The 20522-nt window shown below is 36.7% G+C and overlaps 1 protein-coding gene across 1 annotated transcript; it reads right to left on the minus strand.

Annotated features, from left to right (window-relative positions):
- Positions 1-1995: 1995 nt before the first annotated feature.
- Positions 1996-19526, minus strand: LOC131609395 (mediator of RNA polymerase II transcription subunit 33A-like). The gene is made up of 12 exons (XM_058881092.1): positions 19198-19526; positions 18898-19008; positions 17145-17492; positions 16709-17028; positions 16085-16176; positions 15514-15874; positions 14836-15046; positions 7608-7722; positions 6010-6171; positions 5097-5769; positions 3946-4152; positions 1996-3702 (listed from the first exon to the last, which is right to left on the minus strand). The coding sequence occupies exons 1-12, from the start codon at positions 19491-19493 to the stop codon at positions 2585-2587; spliced, it is 4014 nt and encodes a 1337-aa protein (XP_058737075.1). The 5' UTR covers positions 19494-19526; the 3' UTR covers positions 1996-2584.
- Between the last annotated feature and the right edge of the window lie 996 nt (positions 19527-20522).

Raw genomic sequence — 20522 nt, forward strand, 5'->3', positions numbered from 1 at the left:
TGCAAAGTCGGAAAAGGGAGATGCAATGGAGAAGAAGGAAACCAATGGGGTGAGCGAAGATGTGATCCTTGTGGCTGAGAAGCCAGAGAAGGGACGGATGAAGTCACATAGTTTAGAGTCACTAATATCACCTCCATCTCGGAAGACTTTGACCGCGTCGTCACCGGTCAAATATTGTTGGAAGAGGGTCCCTCCCCATTCCAAATCATCATATTCGTGGAAATCATGGATGGAGTTTCTACATCTAACGCAAGCCAAGGAGAAGCACGAGAATTATATATCGGTGGCTCGCACACTGCCACCGAAACCACCAGACATTGGTTCATTCGTGAAGCACCTTCTAAAGCAAAAACCGTCGGCCAAGCCGCCAGATCTCAGCGAATCCGTGGTCAGAGAGAGAGTAGAGAAGAGAGGAAAGATGAAAAAGATGAGGCGTCGCATGTGCATGCGGCTGCCGCCGCCATATCCGCCATATGCAGGTTACAATATCAGTTTGGCGTGCATCATGGTTGCTGAAGGAGGGAAGGATCCAAAAAAGTTGAGGCAAAAGCGACAATTTCAAAGGGGTTTTAAAGAGAAAAGCTACAGACCATCATCAAGAGATAGTAAGAATGAAGATGTGCAACAGGTTCAATTATTTGAAGCCGGTCTATCAAGTTCTCAAGTTCTCAAGGTGTATAATGATGATTCCTCAAGCGTGGATTTTGGGAAAGGGATGAATGTGAATCCCTTGGTGAAAAATTCTCTTGGAAAATTTTCAGTTGAACTGGAATTTGATGTTGAACAAGTTCCTTTGTACTTGTCCTTTTTGTTGAGAATGTCTGGATTAGAAATCAGAACCCATATGAAAAGGAATTTCTGCGTGCCTGTTGGTTTTCTTAAGGGTCACCCGTCTCCAGTGGGGTCTCTTTTTCCCCTGACGGGTCTATCAATTTTGCTATTTTTTTCAATGCATGCAGAGGGTGTGGTATTGTGTTTCTATGATGACACTGGCGTGGAGAAGCCTTCTTTGGAGCTTGATCTTGATCCTTATATCAATAGGTCAGGTGATATTTGGCATATCTCTTTGGAGAATGCATATACTTTTGTGAGCTATGGTGTTATCGCTTTAGAGGAGCTAACAGCGAGTTATGCCGAGCGTGTTGTTTTGGACCCTTATGCGAGAATTGTTAGGAATTCTTTTCCTAATGGTATTGGGTCAGTGAAGAACCTTGGATCATTAGGAGTACCTATTTTGAACATGGAGATGAGTGGGGCCACTCCTCAGGTGGTTCTCCTGCATATGGTAACACAACCCTTCAATTGGGCTGCTTTAAAAACAGGTTTTTGTAAACAAACCACACAGCTCATTTCCTTTTTGACTTCGTCGAGAACAATGCGGAGTGATCTTCTTGAAACTAAGAGCTTCTTAAATGAAGAAAACATTGAATGGTGGGAAGATCCATCCTGCATGTTCCTAGCCATGATCGTCCAGAAACTGTAGTTTTACACCCTTTTTTCCAGAATAGATGTTATGGTACCGCTTAGTCGATACTGCTCTTCCATTTCCTGGGTTTTTCTTGAACAATAGTGATTTTGTTCCACAGCGAATGTCAGGTTTGTCTACTTATGAAATGAAATCTTACAGCTGCACTTTGTTTGAGGCAAACATTAGTACTAGTTAGAACACTTTGGAACAAAATAGCTACTAAGCTGCAGATAAAATCTTTCCCTCCCAATCCTTTGTAAATGTTGTCATTACTTGAATTTCCTTGGTTGTGGATCTGCAAACCAATAATTATGACATTTAAACAAAATAATGAGAATAAATACTATGTTAGTGTCTTGTGCAAATATACTCAGTAGTTTTTTAGTGATGGTTTCTCATTCTTGGTGATTGAAAATTTGATATCGTGTAAACAGTAAGTTATTCTCTGACTCACTAAATGTGACAAGCCTACCATTGTCATCATTATTGTTATGCCGATTCCTCTAAAGTAGAGTTGCCTTGAATGAGAATGAATGAAATTTCTATTTTCTTAATAATTGAGATCGCTAGATAAAATTAATTTAAGGACAAAAGTTTACTCTTATCTGTTTTCCTTGTAAAATCAGGTTGGTAATTGTATGATAAAATAGTTAAGTAACCTCCCGTGCAAAGTCCATCCATAACAGGGTACCATAAATGTTCCTTAGTGCCCGCTATGGTCGTTGATGCTGTCAATTGACACCATATAAGATTGTAAAGAAAAAAAATAATGAAAGGAGATTCAACCATATAGCTTCATGGAATTAAGCATCCCTATATTCATATATTTTTTTGTTTGCATATAGTACAAGTCACACTCCAAATAATTACAGTAAAAGATATCGATATCGACAAATTACCGAAAAACACACTACCCGAATAAAAGCCATTTGACTAGAAGTTTACTGAAATAGGCAGAAAAGTAGTCACTGCACCAGCTTGAAAATAAAACCTTTATAATTGTTTAATGCAACTAGGAATTTATTGCAACTTATATAAACCACTAATGTTTCTTAAAGTAAAGATTACTAACATCCGTCTAAAAGGTATTACTCTGTATAGTCAGTTCTGATAGATTTACAACCTACGTTCAAAATTTATAATCATTTCAGCTGCCGCACCCATGACGCCTATCCCTCCAACTTCCAAAAGGCGAAGAGCCAACTCATCCTCATTCAATCGTCTTAATCCCTGGCTCAGTCTCTTCAACAATTGCACATCAACTTCTTGGACCCACATTGGAGTGCAACCCACCATCAGCTTCAAAAAACCTGACACATAGGCTCGCCAAGTAGCATGATGGCAACATAGTAATTTATTCTTCTCCAGGATGCTTGCAAGGAATTCTAAATGCATCCCAATAACCAATGCCCGTTGATTTGGTGGAACTGAGTAATGGTCAATACCCCATGCAAATGCCGCACTAAGCATAACAAAATACGCCAGTGCATGGCCGATAAGCTTAGCAACCAGAGATCCAGGCTGTTCACCATTATGCTCCAAATTATTAGCTGATAAAAACCAGGAAGGAACAGTATCTATCATCAATGATTGAACCAATTTTTGACCACCTGATATCCAGATCAAAGAAGCCCCAAGTAATGCAGCATGCTTGGCACATGCCATGTATCTGACAAAAGAAACATGTCCACATTGCATTCCATATCTGGTTTTCTTTATAGTGCCTTTAGATAACTCGCTACTTACCAAGTCTCTAACTGAAAGCATTAGAATGGACATGATTTCTTTGTTCAAAAATGTGATATCGCCAATAGACCGGTACACTCTTAAGTAAAGAATCCCTGGAGCAACTGGAGAAACCCCCCTGGCAACTTGGAAAGAAAGGCCATGACCAAGAAGGGCCCCAACACCACCATCATTACTCATAGATGTAGTGCCAAATCCAAGAGTGGATTTGAAGCAACTTTTTAGCAGTTGAACTACAGCATCTCTATTGTGTTGGAAGACAGTTCCGGAAGCACGGAGCACAAAGTAATCACTCCAACGCATCACCTTTTGGGTCCACAGAGAAGTTAATACGGGCATGCAGGGCCAGGGGCAACCAGAAGCAACGGCAGTAAGAACTGGGGCAATCAGGACAAGGAATCTCCCTCTGCCTTTGTCAAGTTTGTATGTTATTGACAGGCTTACGAAAGCTGCCAAAGGCAAAGGAAGTTTAGCCGGAGAGTCTCCATCTGTTTACAGGGAATTTAGAATACTGTCAATATAATCAAGACCTACTATTTCAATATAGAATAACAATGACAAAAAAAATCGAAACTTAGTCCAGCACAAGTATAATTGCAAGCATGAGTACATAAGAATACAGCTAGTTGACTTATTTGTCAAAGACGAACCTCTTTAAGCATATGGATCTTTGTAACAATGTTATTTAAGTTATTTTAAAAACAAATGTAATAGTGACTAAGATCAATTACCAGCATCAAGGCTTGGTACATTAACACCTGTGTCTGCTAAAGTTTTCTTTATCTGTTGCTCAACAATGGATAAATTTGCAGCAGGGTTAGGCCAATCAACTCCATTCATGAAAGCTGGCTTCCATACGCCCCTTGTAACTTCGGCAGAAAAGTAGCTTGCAATGGCAACTAAAGATGCTGGTATAAAATCGGCTAGATCTTTGATGCCTTTGACAAAAAACAGAAAAAATACAGAAGTCAAATTACACAACTACTTTAATGATCCAGTATAAGTTTGACAAGCATGTGGATTCAATATCAGGACAAATTTAAGGAAAAAAATAGTCCATCAGTAATAAAGGAGCATCGTGGTTAACCTTATTAACCTACTTTCAAAATTATCTGTCACTTCTCTCCTTGACAGTTGGGCTTAGAAACTTTACACTAATGACACAAGATCTCTATAAAGTTGTTACTGACTGAGGACTATCATCAATTCGAAGATACGTGGGTTTATTTCTACTTATATTGGTATGGTTCATAATACACTTCACGATTTTTAATGAACTACTTCATGCCGTAAGTAACCCATCTGAACTACCGTTAGTTCAACCCAAAGATAGAAAAAGGCGAAGCAACATGGTGGTGTGGCACAATCTCTTAACCATTTGATTCAGTTTGATCTTTGGCCGGTGCATATAAAATAACATAGGTTAGAAGAGCTCAACTCCTTAAATAGATTTCAGCTACCTTAGGGGACTAGTCATCGCCGATGCATGTGGTGTTGACTTAAAATATTCCCAATTTCCAATTATACTACAAATAGATGCGTCCAAAATCGAGATGTTGTTGAATAAAACCCTTTGGGTAGTAAATTGAACTTTGAAACTAATTAAAAGACACTGCTTCCAACATATTTTTAGTTTTGTTATTCTGTAAACTGGTTTGGCAATTTTATGTTTAAAATAAGCCAAGTAGAGAGTGAAAGAGAACAGGACTAAAATGCCTCCCTTTTCTACCTAGAAATTCATTTGGAGCTTTACATCTGTACTCCAATCTAAACGCCCTCACCCCACATTTTGTGATAATCGTACATTTCGAAGCATCAATCCCTCATTATACTCCTAACTAATTCAATATAATTCAAGTTAGAAACAGGTAACAAGGCAAACCTGTTGACAACGCACGGCTAGAGATTTTTCCGTGCGCACAAGCATTAAGAGAAGCATCCAGCACATAGGGAATGGCTTCCAGAATATCCCAGGCAGGCACTTTTAGTTTAATTAAAGCCTCATCCAGTGTATACACAGATCCAGATGAACCGCTGTTTCCTAAGGTCGCAGGTGTCAAAGGTACAGAACCATCATGTAGCTTCCAAAACATCATGCTTAGTAAAGCGTCAACAATCTGATTAACAGACCCTCCTGGCCCAAGACCAGAGCGAATAGAAGCAATGCATTCTTGGTGTTGCTTATACCAAAAGTATAGTTTTGGAAAGGAATTCATAAATACAGATTCCTTAGGATAGTTTGTAATTTTTGGCAGTCTTTTGAGCTTTAGAATATCCTTTGTTGATTTTCCAAATGATGATACTCTACAGTTTCGAACCAATAAAAGGTATTCAGGACTAAATAGAGATCCAAGTGGTGGATCTGCTGCATTGGTCCTTACTTGTTCAATGGGTAAAATATCAAACCGCCAGAATCTAAGCAAAAGAGTAAATGCATTAGAGAACACCTCATGATAAGAGAGTTGTTCTGCGGCTGTGACAGTCCATGTGACATCAGGAACACATGACCCAAAAACCTCACATAATAGCATTAGCCCTGCTGCAAGTAATGGAACCTGAAATGAAAAAACCGTAGCTATATCAGCATCAGGAAATAAGGTACATGCACCATTAGTTAGTTTTCTGGCACAAAACCCCTTCCTCCATCATTTTTTTAAAAAACATTCTCTAACTTAAAAACTTAATTAGTTGAAGAGCCTTCCTAGACTGCAAAACAAACACATTAAAAAATGAAGAAAAAAAGAAGGTTGTTGGCAAATACATGTTTAAGTCAAGGACTGATAAGTAGAACATACCAAACCATGCAGGGAGAAAATATGAACACAGTCTATAGATGAAATTCCAACAAGTAGGACATTTAGAAGTGGAGCTTGGCTGATCAAATGGCTTTCGGTCTCAGTGTGATTAGGCAGACCAACAGGTGAGAGCAACATTGTGATAAAAATAATAGTGTGTTCCTGTAAACAAAGATAACAACATAAACCTTAAATAAAATAAAAGACAATTTAAAGAAGGGGTCAAGACTTAGGAGCCACCAAAGAAACTAAAGAACTTGTTAGGTCAAACTGGCAGTCTGCTGAACCGAATAATTTCTCTAAGCCTTTCTGTTTAAGTTTGTTAAATTTCATGTTATAGCTAACATTTAGTTGTACCGTTTTAAAACTTGGATTGAGTCAAACTCCTGCTTGTATGGTGTTGACTACCCCCACTTATAAATTTATGTTGAGGCCTTATCTCATCCCATGTAGGACTCTTAACATTAACGAAATCTCATGTCTCAAGAAAAAGGAATTTCCACACCTATGAGAAGAGTACCCAATGTTAGGATTATAGAATAGAAGGAAATTCAAGTAGTTATGAGTTGTTAGAGTTGCTAGTGGTCAGTTAGTTAAGGTTGTTTGTTATAGAGAGTATGTGGATAAATAAGAAAACACAAAGGGTAGAGAGCATCTTTGAATATTGTTACTGTGAATAGAGTATTCTCTATTGAGAAAGGGAAACCATTGTTGAGAAGAGATTCTCTCCTAATTCTAAATAAAATTGTTATTTCTTTGGAATCCAATTCTTGGGTTCCTAACAGAAACCTTCAAGGATGAGGCTGATTAAGGCGGATAATCCTACTTTCTATATGATTAGGGGTATGCAACAATGACTAGACCATGGGCTAAAAACTCCTATCTTATGAACAAGGCTTATCAATTCCTCTCTCAATCCTTAGAAGAGCACTTGAAAATGGTTAAGAGAACTCTTAAGTACATTAAAAGTACAAGTCGTGGCCTTTTGCTCAAATCAACATTACTAGAACAATCTTTTCCTCTGACATGCAGATTGAGCTGCTGATCTAGATGACAGACTATCTACTACTGGAAACTGTGTCTTTGGGAGCTAAATCAAATTTAATGTCTGGGCGTATTTTTCAAATGCCTAATTAAAAGTTGGAGCAAGTGTCAATTGTTATTATAGATGTGTCTGAGGAGTTTCCAAGGTGTATTGAAGCAAATAAAAAAGCTTTTTTTGGAGAAAGTTGTCTCACTTGTCATACAAATATTGTACTGGTATCGGACATTGAAATATATTGGACACAGAGACTCGTCTAATTCCTGAAGTGTTTGTGCTTCATAGGCTGTAACAGAATACTAGCCTCACTTGTATCATGACATCTACAAATGTAAAGGCACAGCTTCGATATTGTTAATATTCAGAAGATAGTCATTTTTTCTTGTTATGGTTCAAAAAGATAATTAAGATTAAACCTAAGTTTCTCTTAAATTCTCTTTACACATCTGCTGTCCTTTTGTCATCTTTTCTCACACTTTCGCTCTAATTCACAATTATAATAGAACTAAGCAAGAAAACAACTGTAGTCTTTCTGTAGCCAAAGTATTAGGATTACCTGTATATTCCATCCGCGTACTAGAGATGCCCCACACAGAATGGTAGCAGCAGATATCTTCTCTTCGTCTGAACCACTGATTGCAATTTCATATATCTTTTCAATCTCCGCTAAGCTTTCATCAAATTCATGAACTTAAATTCAGTTGCCTTACCTTCTAAATTTTCAAATAAGAGAATCTAATATGTCCAGCTTCAAAAAAGAAGAGTGTATCTGTTGTCACTGAGCAATACTATCATTATTCATTAATGAGACAGCTGCCCAGTTTAAATACCGGAAGTCTATGTCATGTGTGTGTGTGTGTATCTAAATTATAAATCTATATTTTGTCTCGATAACAAGAATCTCATTTCTTTAATTGTCTTTTGATCCAGGAACTATGGTTAGGTACTAACTTAGCCTAGTTTTATTAAGAAAATGATACAGAAGCCATTCATATTTATATAGAATACATTTGTTATTTTCATATTTATTGTGGATTATATATTTTACATACCACGACTATTACCTTCACACGTTTTACATATTCTTTTTAGTATTACTATAATATAATGTTTTTTATATACTTTATATTTAATTTACATTGAAAGCAAAAATACATCTATATGCTTGCCAATGAGTGCATGTTTGTGAATGACAAATAAAGAGATGATAAATTTGATTTAAGAATTAATTTATTTAATGCTATGTAAGGATTCTATACACTATTTAAAAAGAATTAAAAGAAATGTTGACGACGGACACTGGGGCAACGCTAAGATCGCTGCTTTGTAGCCAATTGATCATGGGTTCTAGTCACAGAAAACAGCTGATGCAAATAAGGCTGCATATATCTATTGATAAAACAGGATGTTAGGATATTGGTTTGGGCCTTAGTCCAAACCAAATAAATAGGAGTTAGCTTAATTAGTTAGTTTTTATTCCGCAAATAATTAGGAGTGGCTTAGTCAGTTAGTTTTTATCATCCAAATAAATAGGAGTTAGTTTAGTTAGTATTCCCCATATAAATAGGAGTGTATGGGACAGTAGCTAGTAGGTTATTATTTTCTGTTTTTCCTATTAGGGTTAGGGTTTGGGCAGAGAGAGATTCATCTCTCCTCTGAGGAGCATTTGCTCTGGGATTATAGGGATCAGTCTCTGTAATAGTTCTTAATTCAATCAATATTATATTTTCCGTTTATCTCAATTTTCGATCCCTATCAATTGGTCCGACCTGCCGGATCGTCGAGGTGCCAGCATTTGTGTCATTCAAAGATGATTGCAGAAGAAGAAGTGTTAGAAGAAGGAATGGTTGAGAGAATTGACGCAATTGAATTGAGAATGGGAAGATTGGAAGAATCGGTTAAATCCTTTAAGTTGGAGTTTCGTCAATTGCTAAGGACAGAGATGGCTAAGCATGTGGGGCATATTCCAGCAGAGAATCTTAGCTCTGATTGGAGTGTGTTTCCGATACCAAATGTTATGAAAGAGAACTGTGGAACAGAGTTTCATACAGATGCAAAGTCGGAAAAGGGAGATGCAATGGAGAAGAAGGAAACCAATGGGGTGAGCGAAGATGTGATCCTTGTGGCTGAGAAGCCAGAGAAGGGACGGATGAAGTCACATAGTTTAGAGTCACTAATATCACCTCCATCTCGGAAGACTTTGACCGCGTCGTCACCGGTCAAATATTGTTGGAAGAGGGTCCCTCCCCATTCCAAATCATCATATTCGTGGAAATCATGGATGGAGTTTCTACATCTAACGCAAGCCAAGGAGAAGCACGAGAATTATATATCGGTGGCTCGCACACTGCCACCGAAACCACCAGACATTGGTTCATTCGTGAAGCACCTTCTAAAGCAAAAACCGTCGGCCAAGCCGCCAGATCTCAGCGAATCCGTGGTCAGAGAGAGAGTAGAGAAGAGAGGAAAGATGAAAAAGATGAGGCGTCGCATGTGCATGCGGCTGCCGCCGCCATATCCGCCATATGCAGGTTACAATATCAGTTTGGCGTGCATCATGGTTGCTGAAGGAGGGAAGGATCCAAAAAAGTTGAGGCAAAAGCGACAATTTCAAAGGGGTTTTAAAGAGAAAAGCTACAGACCATCATCAAGAGATAGTAAGAATGAAGATGTGCAACAGGTTCAATTATTTGAAGCCGGTCTATCAAGTTCTCAACAATGGGATCCTGGGAGATGCAAAAGCTATAGTAGTGTTGTTGTTATCTTTCAAGAAAATGAACTCCAAGTATGGTTTTGTGGTTTGCTGTGAAGTGCAAATTTGGTCTTGTTTTAGACCCCACCATTACCTTGCAAGGGAAGTGTTTGGCATGTCATTGTTATATGTTGAAGGACATTTTCTCATCTCAACCTTGAGGACAAGGTTGTATTTTTGGTTGCCGGTATTGTTAGGATATTGGTTTGGGCCTTAGTCCAAACCAAATAAATAGGAGTTAGCTTAATTAGTTAGTTTTTATTCCGCAAATAATTAGGAGTGGCTTAGTCAGTTAGTTTTTATCATCCAAATAAATAGGAGTTAGTTTAGTTAGTATTCCCCATATAAATAGGAGTGTATGGGACAGTAGCTAGTAGGTTATTATTTTCTGTTTTTCCTATTAGGGTTAGGGTTTGGGCAGAGAGAGATTCATCTCTCCTCTGAGGAGCATTTGCTCTGGGATTATAGGGATCAGTCTCTGTAATAGTTCTTAATTCAATCAATATTATATTTTCCGTTTATCTCAATTTTCGATCCCTATCACAGGAGGATAATAAAGAATGAAATATGACATTCTGTTATTTTCCAGGGCTGATATCATTTCTATCAGGCTCGTCATGAACAAAGTTAGAGGTTTCTCCAAAGCCACAGGCCTTCACATGAGTAAACCTAAGAGCAAGATCTATTTTGGGGGTGTGGATTTGATAATCAGAATCTGATGATGTAGGAAACTGGCTTCCAAATTGGCACTATGCCCTTCAAATACTTAGGAGTGCCTCTTGATAGCAATTGCAAACTACCAACCTCTTATTGATAAGATGATGTGTAGGCTCGATCATTGGTGCACCAGATTGTTATCCTATGCAGGGAGACTGCAATTAGTGAAGAGTGTGCTCTTTGCTATAGCTAATTACTGGCTTCAGATCTTCCCTCTCCCCAAAAAAAATTATCTCTCATATAGAGGGCATGTGTAGAAGGTTTTTATGGACTGGTCAGGAGGATGCTAGAACAGCTCCTATATCCTGGGAGAAGATTTGTAATCCCATAGCTGAAGGAGGTTTGAATGTCATTGGCCTAGGTATGTGGAATCGTGCTACCCTTGGGAAAATGCTGTGGAACCTGTGCCAAAAGAAGGATAGACTTTGGATTAATTGGGTTCATCATTATTATATGAAGAGAGTGAACATTAATGAGTTCATGCCAAAGATGTCTGCATCGTGGATTATCAAAGCTTTGTTCAAGCATAAAATGGCTGTTATGAACTCTGCTGCGTGGAAAGACTTTGAGGTAACTGGTTTTTACAAAACCAGCACTATGTATAGGGAGCTTAGAGGGCCTAAACCTAGTGTGCCCTGGAAGAACATGGTTAGAGGTAACTGGGCAAGGCCTCGATCCATCTTTGTGCTGTGGATGGCTTGCCAAAACAGGCTGCATACTAAAGACAGATTGGCTAGATTTGGTACCATGACTGATGGAAAATGTCTGTTTTTGCGGTGACAATGAAACATGTGACCACTTATTTTTTGCTTGCAGGGAAACAAATAAACTGTGGAAACAAGTTCTGAACTGGCTGCATCTTGATCATAGCCCACAAGAGTGGGAGGCTGAATTGAAGTGGATCCTAGAAAATGGGAGAGTCAAAAGTCAGCGAGCTAAGATGTTGAGAATTTGTGTTGCTGAGACGGTATACTATGTCTAGATATCAAGGAACAAGAAAGCTTTCCAAAGGGAGAATGATAAGGATCTAAACATTCAAGAGATTAAGGATATAGTCCGTGAGAGGACTCATTTGGATAGAAAACTTAGGGATTATTGTAATGATTTATAATTAGTTTTGTTTGTGCTTGTTTGCTTGAGGCTTGGATCCTTGGATCAGCTTGACTCAAATTGTTTTTTGCTCCAAAAAAAAAAATAATGAAATATGAATGGGGCCTTATCTTCAGATCTTAACAATCAGTTTAAGAGAAGAAGCTCTTTAAGAAAACTAGATATATTTTCCATGTAACAACCTTAAATCGAGAAATGGTCAAAAAATTTAGGAACCACAATTTGCTTTGGATGCTCTAGCGAAAATTTCAACTGCTGACCTAGCTACTATTCATCTTCGTGAGCATGGATTGCTCTGGAATCTCTCTTCTATTTCCCGAAATCATCATCAACGCTCCTATTTCTATGCCCAAAAATTCAGAAAAGTCAAAGATTAAGTCTTTCGCAGAGGCCGTCAACAATGTGTGCAACATCCCAGTAAGTCAACTTCCAAAACCGTGTGTCAAGGGTGATAGGCTTGTCATCTCAATCCCCGAAGATAAATGCCTACTTGGTGTAGAGGCGTGCAAACATAACCTTCATGGTAAGGTAATCTGGCCCAAGGGTTCTACCCCTCTTACTAGAGATAACTTGCGTCTCAAAATTTTGTCTCTTTGGATCTCTATTGACAAATGTGGTTTAACATCGCTTGGCAAAGGGTTATTTCAAGTTTTCTTTCTCTTCCCTTGAAGATGTTAGGCGTGTAAGGTCTGTTCAATCTGGGAATGTAAGTCCTGGACTTCTTAAGCTTTTCCCTTGGTCAATAGACTGTGTCTTCTTCCATTCACTAAACTTCAGTTCAAGAGTGGGTTTGAACTCATGGCCTCTCGCAGGAATACTGGAGACCTAAAATTCTGTTTGCTATTGCCACTAGCATTGGGACACCCATCTGCATAGACTTTGCCTCTAACAAGCCATCCTTTGAAATTTTGGTCATTTTGTAAGAGTTCTGGTTGATTTAGACCTCCCAACTAAGGAGTTCAGGTACAAGGTCTTGGTTAAAAGAATGGGTTTTGCTTTCTACGTTGAGCTAGAGTATCATAATATACCTGAATTTTGCAATTTTTGTAACTACGTTGGACACTCGTTCGAGTCTTGCAACAGAAGGAATCCATCGGCAAAATCTAATAAGATCAAGGGGGCACAAAGGGGAATTGCTAAGCAAATCTTTGTTTCAGTAAATGGAAAATCATAACAATCTGATTTAGAAGGGGATAATCCAATGGTTTGACCTGATGTCTCTTTTTTGGGGAAGGACAACAATGGCCCTAGGGCAGCTACTGCAGCTAGAGGAAAACATCTAGAGGAGCAGTGAGAATCTAGTAAAAGGCAACCTGCAGTTACAAACAACCATGATTGTAATCCGAATGCAATCATTGAAGGAGGGAATGACTCAGGCGCTAGAGTCATTGATCATGAGCTTGTTAATGTGGACACCAATAGTTCAGATGAGTCGAATTTGTGGATGCCACACAAACAATTGAGCAGGAGAATAGCATTGAAACTCAGTCTCAAAAGGAAAACAAGATCTTCCTTCAAAACTCTTGGAATAATATTGCAGACAAGAATGACACAAAAGTCTTTTCAGAGGAAGAAATGGATGTTAATGCAGAATTTATGAAATTCCAACTTGCTTTGTCAAAGTCCCAAAAGAAAAAGCTTAGGCACAAAGCTAGATCAAGAACTGAGTAATCAATCTGATGCGGTATCAAAAAAAACTTCCTTATGAAGAGAATTTTTTGGAATGCTATGGGGTTGACCAATTCTCCCACTAGATTGGTTCTTAAAAATATTTTAAAATCTCAAAAACCAGATTTATGTTTTTTGGCTGAACTTTGGATGAATGTTGATAATTTTCCATCCAATTTTTTCGACTCCTTAGGCTTAAGGATGTTTGCCATGAACTCCAGACCTAACATGTTACCTAACTTATGGTGCATTTGCAACAAGTAGGGTTCCCCTCAAGTGATTTCCTCCTCTAATCAACAAGTTGCTTTCCTAGTTGACCGAAACTCCATTTCCTTTGGAGTTATGCTATTTATGCCTCAACCTATCACCTCAGTAGAAGAAACCTTTGGAAGATCACTTCTAACATCTTCTTCCTCCATCCATGATTTCAAGATATTAAAGCCTTTAAAGTTAATATCCACCCTCCAAGGGCTCCCCTAGTCAAGGAGGTTGGTTATTTGGAATCCTCCAATTTTTTATTGTCTTAAGGACAATTGTGATGATGCTTTCCCTCAAGACCCTCCCACATCCAGTTGTGGTGGGATTTTCAGGAACAGCAAAGGTGATTTCTTATTTGCATTTGTTGAACCTATCACTTGGATATCTTCCTTTATTGCTGGATTTAGTGCATTCCTTAAACCTATAGAGATAGCTAGGGATAGATCGTGGCCTAAACTTTGGGTTGAAAATGATTCTCTTCTTGTTGTCCAAGCCTTTTTGAAATCTAATATGATGCCTTGGCAACTAAGAAACCGATGGAGCTCTTTCATTTCAGCCACTGAACATATGTCCTTTTTTATTTCACACATATATAAAGAAGAAAATAGTTGTGCGGATTACTTCGCAAATATAGGTCTTAGTCTCACCTCTAATTCTCACATTTTTTATTTCATTCCTTTGGATATTAGGAATGACTTTGTAAAAAATAGGCTTGGTTTGTCTTTTTTTTAGGTTCATTTTAGTTTGAGTGGGTCTTGGCCTAGTCCCCCCTCTTTTTGTAGTTCCTTCTCTTTAAAGAGTGTAATATCAAGAAGTCAATTGTTAGATCCAAAACCACCAAAACAATTAAAGAAAAATTATAAATAAAACTACATGAAATAATCCTACCACTGAACAATGTACTAACAGTATTTAGGTCAAGCATGAATGGCAAAAAACAAGGGTTTTCATGATTTGCTAGCAGAATAACGAAATTCAAAGCCAATGATTCAAAGCCATATATGAACTTGTGAGTAGTAGTAGTAGTTGTAGTAGAAACAAAATCAAGCTATAAAGAGAGCAATGGAGCAGATGAAGTAGTTAGCAATAAGGAGCTAATATCCCAAGTCACTGCCACATTAACAGTATTGAAAAAAACAGCATTCGGGATATTAGCTCCTTATTGCTAACTACTTAGATAGTAACCAATCAACTTCCCCAAATCTTTCCCTTCTAAAACCATTTATAACAGGCAAGTGACGGTGATACAGAATAGGAATGGTAGAAGTCATCAGCCTACCTGGAAGCAGGAGTTGCAACTAAGACATCAACTAATCCAGGAGTTAACTGTGATCCCTTCATCAATGAAGACCAGCCATCCACATGGTAAGAAATGCTGGAAGGAATTTGATTGCTGCGGGGCTTCACATAGCCAGGCCAAAAATATGCTGATGTGTCGAGTATATTTCTTGCAATACAGGCCTCAACAATTAGATGCAGTAAGTTGCCAGCTGCAAGAGAAAAATTTGACAGTGTCACTTGTACACCAAAGAGGCTTTAAACAAACATGCACAGACTTTTATGAAATAGTAGATTTATAATTTGAAGTGGTTGGACAAAAAGGAAAAAAGAGCATCGTTTGAAAATAAAAATATGATTTAATTTCATAGTAGCAAGGGTAAAAGTGCAGCCAGCAAAGTTATTTACGACTAAAATTGTGAGAAGAGCGGATGTGAGAGTTTAAAATTGCAAAAATTGACTGCCCTTCATTCCAAAAATTTGTAAACAGTTTATTAACCTGTCATACTTTCTCTTTTTCCATAGATCCCTTTTATTATTTTAACTTTGATTCACCCCAATATCCTAGCACTGCCTCAGTTAAAACATACTGATAAAAAGGTAACATATTAATCAGAAGCGCAAATTCTTTAAACAACATGAAATTACAGATTATTAGCACAGTAAAGAAACTACTCACAACAGTTCGCAGGCAAGTCATCCATGGTCAATGATTCTAAGCGCCCACGACCCACAAGGTTTCGTGATACAAACTTGGTAGCCTTGGCAGCAGCTTGATTGGCTTCCATGAGAACAGTTTGAGGTGGAGTAAGCAAACACTGAGAATTACCCAATAACTGCAAACTAGTAATCAATTCCCCGCGACGCTTCCCCAGAACCTGTATATTTTTTCCTTGATTTGAAGGGGCGCGTTCAGCTTCTTCAATCAACTCACTTTCTTCTTCTTCAACAATATTTGCAACCACATGGGTTGTAATGCTTAATAGCAAACACATGCAAGTATCAAGACGAGGTATAGGGCCTGCTTTTGAATCCCTTTCCTAAAGTAACACGGGTAATAAAGAATTAGTTGATCAGTTAAATGTAAAACTACATGTGGCTACACAGACAAAGTAATTTGTAAATGACATGCAACACGGTCTTTCCTCATTGATGCTTGACTATATATCATAGACACGGATAAATCAATCAAGTAATTTTTCATAGAGAATTCTTTAGCTCTCCCTTCCCTTTTGTTGAACAATACCTACCCTTTGAACCAACCGCAGTGCTGCAGTCCATAAACCCAAAAAAGTATTTTGCCACATAGAGCCATTTACTGTATGTAAAAGCTTTACCAAACCTGCAACAAGAATATCAAATAAATACTATTAATTTGTTAATAAACAAAGAAGATAAAAGGAAAAAAAAATTATCTATTTTGAAGTATTATTTACTACTCCCCCACAAAAGATGCCGTTTTGAAATTTTTTTCCAAGTGAGCATGCTGCATCCTCACATGAAATAAATTGATATCGCTACTCACATTTATTTCTCAGCATTTTTTAACTGAAAGTAATAACAGCACTTGTATTTGTTACTAGGTATTTGATTACGTAATTTCCACTATCGCTTTTTATACAATATATGTGTATATGATGTGATACTTGGGGTTTGGGTTTATATCAGATTGTTACGAAGTTGATTGATTATTATCAATGGATTTTAACAAAGGATGTTTGTGAAGAAGTAGGCAACTTAGAAAATATTGTTGTATTTATTAAATTTTAATTTTCTGGGCTTTTATTCTTGTGTTTCATTTGATTCTCTGATTTGTGGAGGAACTTCCCCAACATTATGATTTAAAATTAAAAAAACCAACCATATATTCATACCGGTAATAATTTCAATAGCACTAAAAGCTGCTACTTGCCCCCCATCCAAAGCATCTTCAAGTATAAGATCAATAGGAAGCCAGAATGAAGACCAACTACTACCATAAGATTGACCAGCAAAAGATATTTGAGAGCCAGAAGGTGTGACTACTACATTAGACTCCAGCTTAGATCTTGTATTGCTCTCATGAGATACACCCATGCGGATATTTTCCATTAAAGATAAAAGGGTGTTTCCATTATGTATCAAATTCCTCAAAATTGAAGAGTTTGATGCAAGCAGCTGCATTTGGTAATTGAAAGATCCCCAGTGTAATGGCCTACAAAAGATAACATTCTTCATGGAAAGTTCCAAAATATAAATTGAGGTTGGCTCAAATAAGTATTCAGACAGTTTACATCTTTGAAGCAAAGTATATCTGAATTAGGTTCTTACATGTTTCGATGAACTAAGGAAAGAAGCCTTGATGTCATTTTACTCTGCAAAAATTCTACAATGATCTCAATAGCCAACTTTGTATTTTCCCTCTTCAACCTCTCCTTCAGCTCAGTCTCCATTCTATTGTTGCAGTCAGGCACATCAATATCCATATTATGTGATTTGCTTAGCCATCTTGGCTTAATCTCTGGGATATTATCTAATAACCTTTCATCATCTAAAGATGCTTCAAGTAACTGCCATAACATTGAGAAGACAAATTCAACCAGAACAACTCCTGGTTCACACACTTTTTTGCCGTATACTTGAGAAAGCTTAAGAACATCATCAATTGATTCCATAATCCTGTGAAACCATTGGATTAGTCACATATACAAAATAACAAGGAACCCTTCCCATCCCCAAAAATAGAGAGAACCAAAGAAAAATACAAAGAAGCCACTTGAGCAGGTTTATGTTCTCTTTATGGTAAAATTTCAGATTTAGTCTTTTAAGATTGCAACAAGCATGAGATTTATTAATGACGAGCACCAAAGCAAGTAATTGTTACCAAGTCTGAATATATATATACTATAGTAAATAAAATGTAGTTATAGGAGGAGATAACAGTAAAATCTTAAGAAAATCCAAACTTACTATTGCCAACAATGACTAGATGCATTTTTTTAAAATATATTTCCTTAAGATAATGCCTAAAGTCCACGTTTATTACCTACTATATAAACTAAGAAAATATACTTCCTAATATAAAAATCTCTAAAATCCTATCCCAGTTCATGAAATTGAAGGGTTTGAGCCTTTTAGGAAGCATTTGGTAGAAAATTTATTCAAGAGCTAATACAATTAACAAAATCGATGGAATTATTGATGATTTTCAATGTACCACTATAACTGAATTTGGACAAATCATTATTTTTCTGCGAAATGCTATCTAGTATAAAATATTGTAAATATACCATTATTGTTCTCCGAAATGCTATCTACTATGAAATATTGTCAATATACCAATTATTGTTCTTCGATATGCTATCTTGTACAAAATACTTTCAATATATCATTATTATTCTGCGATATGCTATCTAGTACAAAATACCTTCAATGCATAGTAAAATTTTAACAATTTTCTATCCGCAATTCACAACACCAATTATTATAAACACACCGAAGAGCTAATAAATTTGATTTCTCCATCGAATGTATACGGAATGATTAAAAACCAACTAAGCTAGGTGAACGGACATGATCAAATCTAACAATGAGGTGAAAACCAACATTTTTTTTTCATTCAGAAGCTATGAAGCGCAGACACTCGAATATGATATAACACTGACACGGCAACACCGGTAATAATTTTTAAAAAAATAAATTAATTAAATGTGATCACAAGTGTCACTGTCAGTGTCTGACATGAACACTAACACGCATTTTTTCAGAGGTGTCAGCACTACATAATTTTGAATATTTGTTTTAAAGAATGAGAATAATAAAGATTAAAAAATAAAAAAATTAATGAATTAAATGTGATCACAAACTATGAAACACGGACACCCAAACATTACACTGACACGGTAACACCGATAATATTTTTAAAAAAATTAAAAAATTAAACGTAATCACATTAGTCGAACACGGACACGGCCACGTCTTTTTCAGATAGTTTTAAAGAATGAGAATAATAAAGATTTACACAAGTTGATCACATAAAAAGAAGACGAGAATAATTTCATATCTAACGAGAGTTGGACCTCACTTTTCATTGTAGGGAGAATTGAAATGAGCTTCAAGCGAGAACGCATGTAGCTTAACGAGTTCCAAGTAAAGTTTGTAAGCTATCGGTTGAAGTCTCCTACAATAAACAATCCTGCAATCATACCACAACAAAATAATCATATCAATAATAAAAGTTGATTACAAATTTACAATGCGATTGAGCGATCCACTTCGGAAGTAAGAAGAAAAAACTAATTAGAGTACATTACAAAGAAAAAGGAAAAAAAAAAAAAAAGAAGAAGAAGAAGAAGAAGAAGAAGAAACGGAAATGTGGCAGGACCTGGTGGAGAGAAGAGCAAGGAGGAGCAAAGGAGGGATGATATTGCGGGAGGCAGCAACGTCTAGAATCTTCCAAGCGGTAGGACCGTGATAGTTCCAAAAGAAATGAGAAACTAGACGGCGAGCAAGCTCGACGGAGGGGAGAGTGACGGCGGAGGAGCGAAGCATGGAGGTGATTTCAACCGCCCATACGTTAGGATCGGTGTTTGTCAGCAAAGCAAAGTCGGTACGGTGGAGAATCGAGCATAAGAGAACTTCATCCGCTTCGATGGTTTGGGCGGGAACTGCCATAGCCATCAAAGAAGAATGAGAAAGAAATGTGAGAGGAAGAGAGTGGTTTGTTAAGGAGTGAGAGAGTTCAGAGCCAAATGAAAATGCATGCGCTTTTGTATTTATGTAGCACACTATTTTTATTCTTTTTTTTTTATGAACTATATTTTATAATCTTAATATCTTATAAAGATTTAACTTTGGTTTAAATGTTTAACACTTTTTCGTCTTTGTATTTATTTAACACATTATTCTTTTTGTTGATTATCCTTTTTCTTTTTATTGACAAACCATATTTTATAATGTTAATATCCTATAAAGATTTAATGTTGGTTTAATACCCTTTTGACCTATGCGTTTTGTGTTTATTTTACAGACTATTTTTATTATTTTTGTTGACAAACTATATTTTATCTTTTCTTTGACAAGCTTTATTTTATAATCTTAATATATTATTAAAGATTGAATTTAATGAATATAATTTTAAACAGTTGTATTAATAAAATAACTATCATTTTCTCATGTCATATCAATATTTTAAAAATAAATGTGTGATTTAACCGAAAACATGTCGTTCATTGGTTAAAAGTATAAAGTTATTTGACGGAATATACGTAATTTATTGATTGATATATAAAATTATTATACATTTTATTTATTGGTTAAAAGTATAAACTTTATATAAGATTTAATTTCTATATACATTATCTACGGGCATATTCATCCTGTTTAGACACGCCTTTCAAAAGCTAAAAAAAAAATTGAGATAAAGCGGACATATTTGAGAGTACAGACTTAAAAATTATTTTTCCCTGCAAAAACGTGAGGATGGGGCGGACCCGCATACATTAAACCTTTTAGATTTAAAAATTTTAAGAAAAAGCGTGTATCCAAAAATAATGGGGCGAACAGACATATAAAGAGTGCGGATCTAAAAGATTGACTCGTCCCACAAAAAGTGTGCGAAAAAAAGACAAGTTCTATAGATCATATTCATTTTGGCATCCCTAGTTAAATCATTATAAATATATAAAAAAAATATTCTTTTTATTGTTT

Source organism: Vicia villosa, linkage group LG6 (genome assembly GCF_029867415.1).
Source record: "Vicia villosa cultivar HV-30 ecotype Madison, WI linkage group LG6, Vvil1.0, whole genome shotgun sequence".
Classification (NCBI taxonomy): domain Eukaryota; kingdom Viridiplantae; phylum Streptophyta; class Magnoliopsida; order Fabales; family Fabaceae; genus Vicia; species Vicia villosa.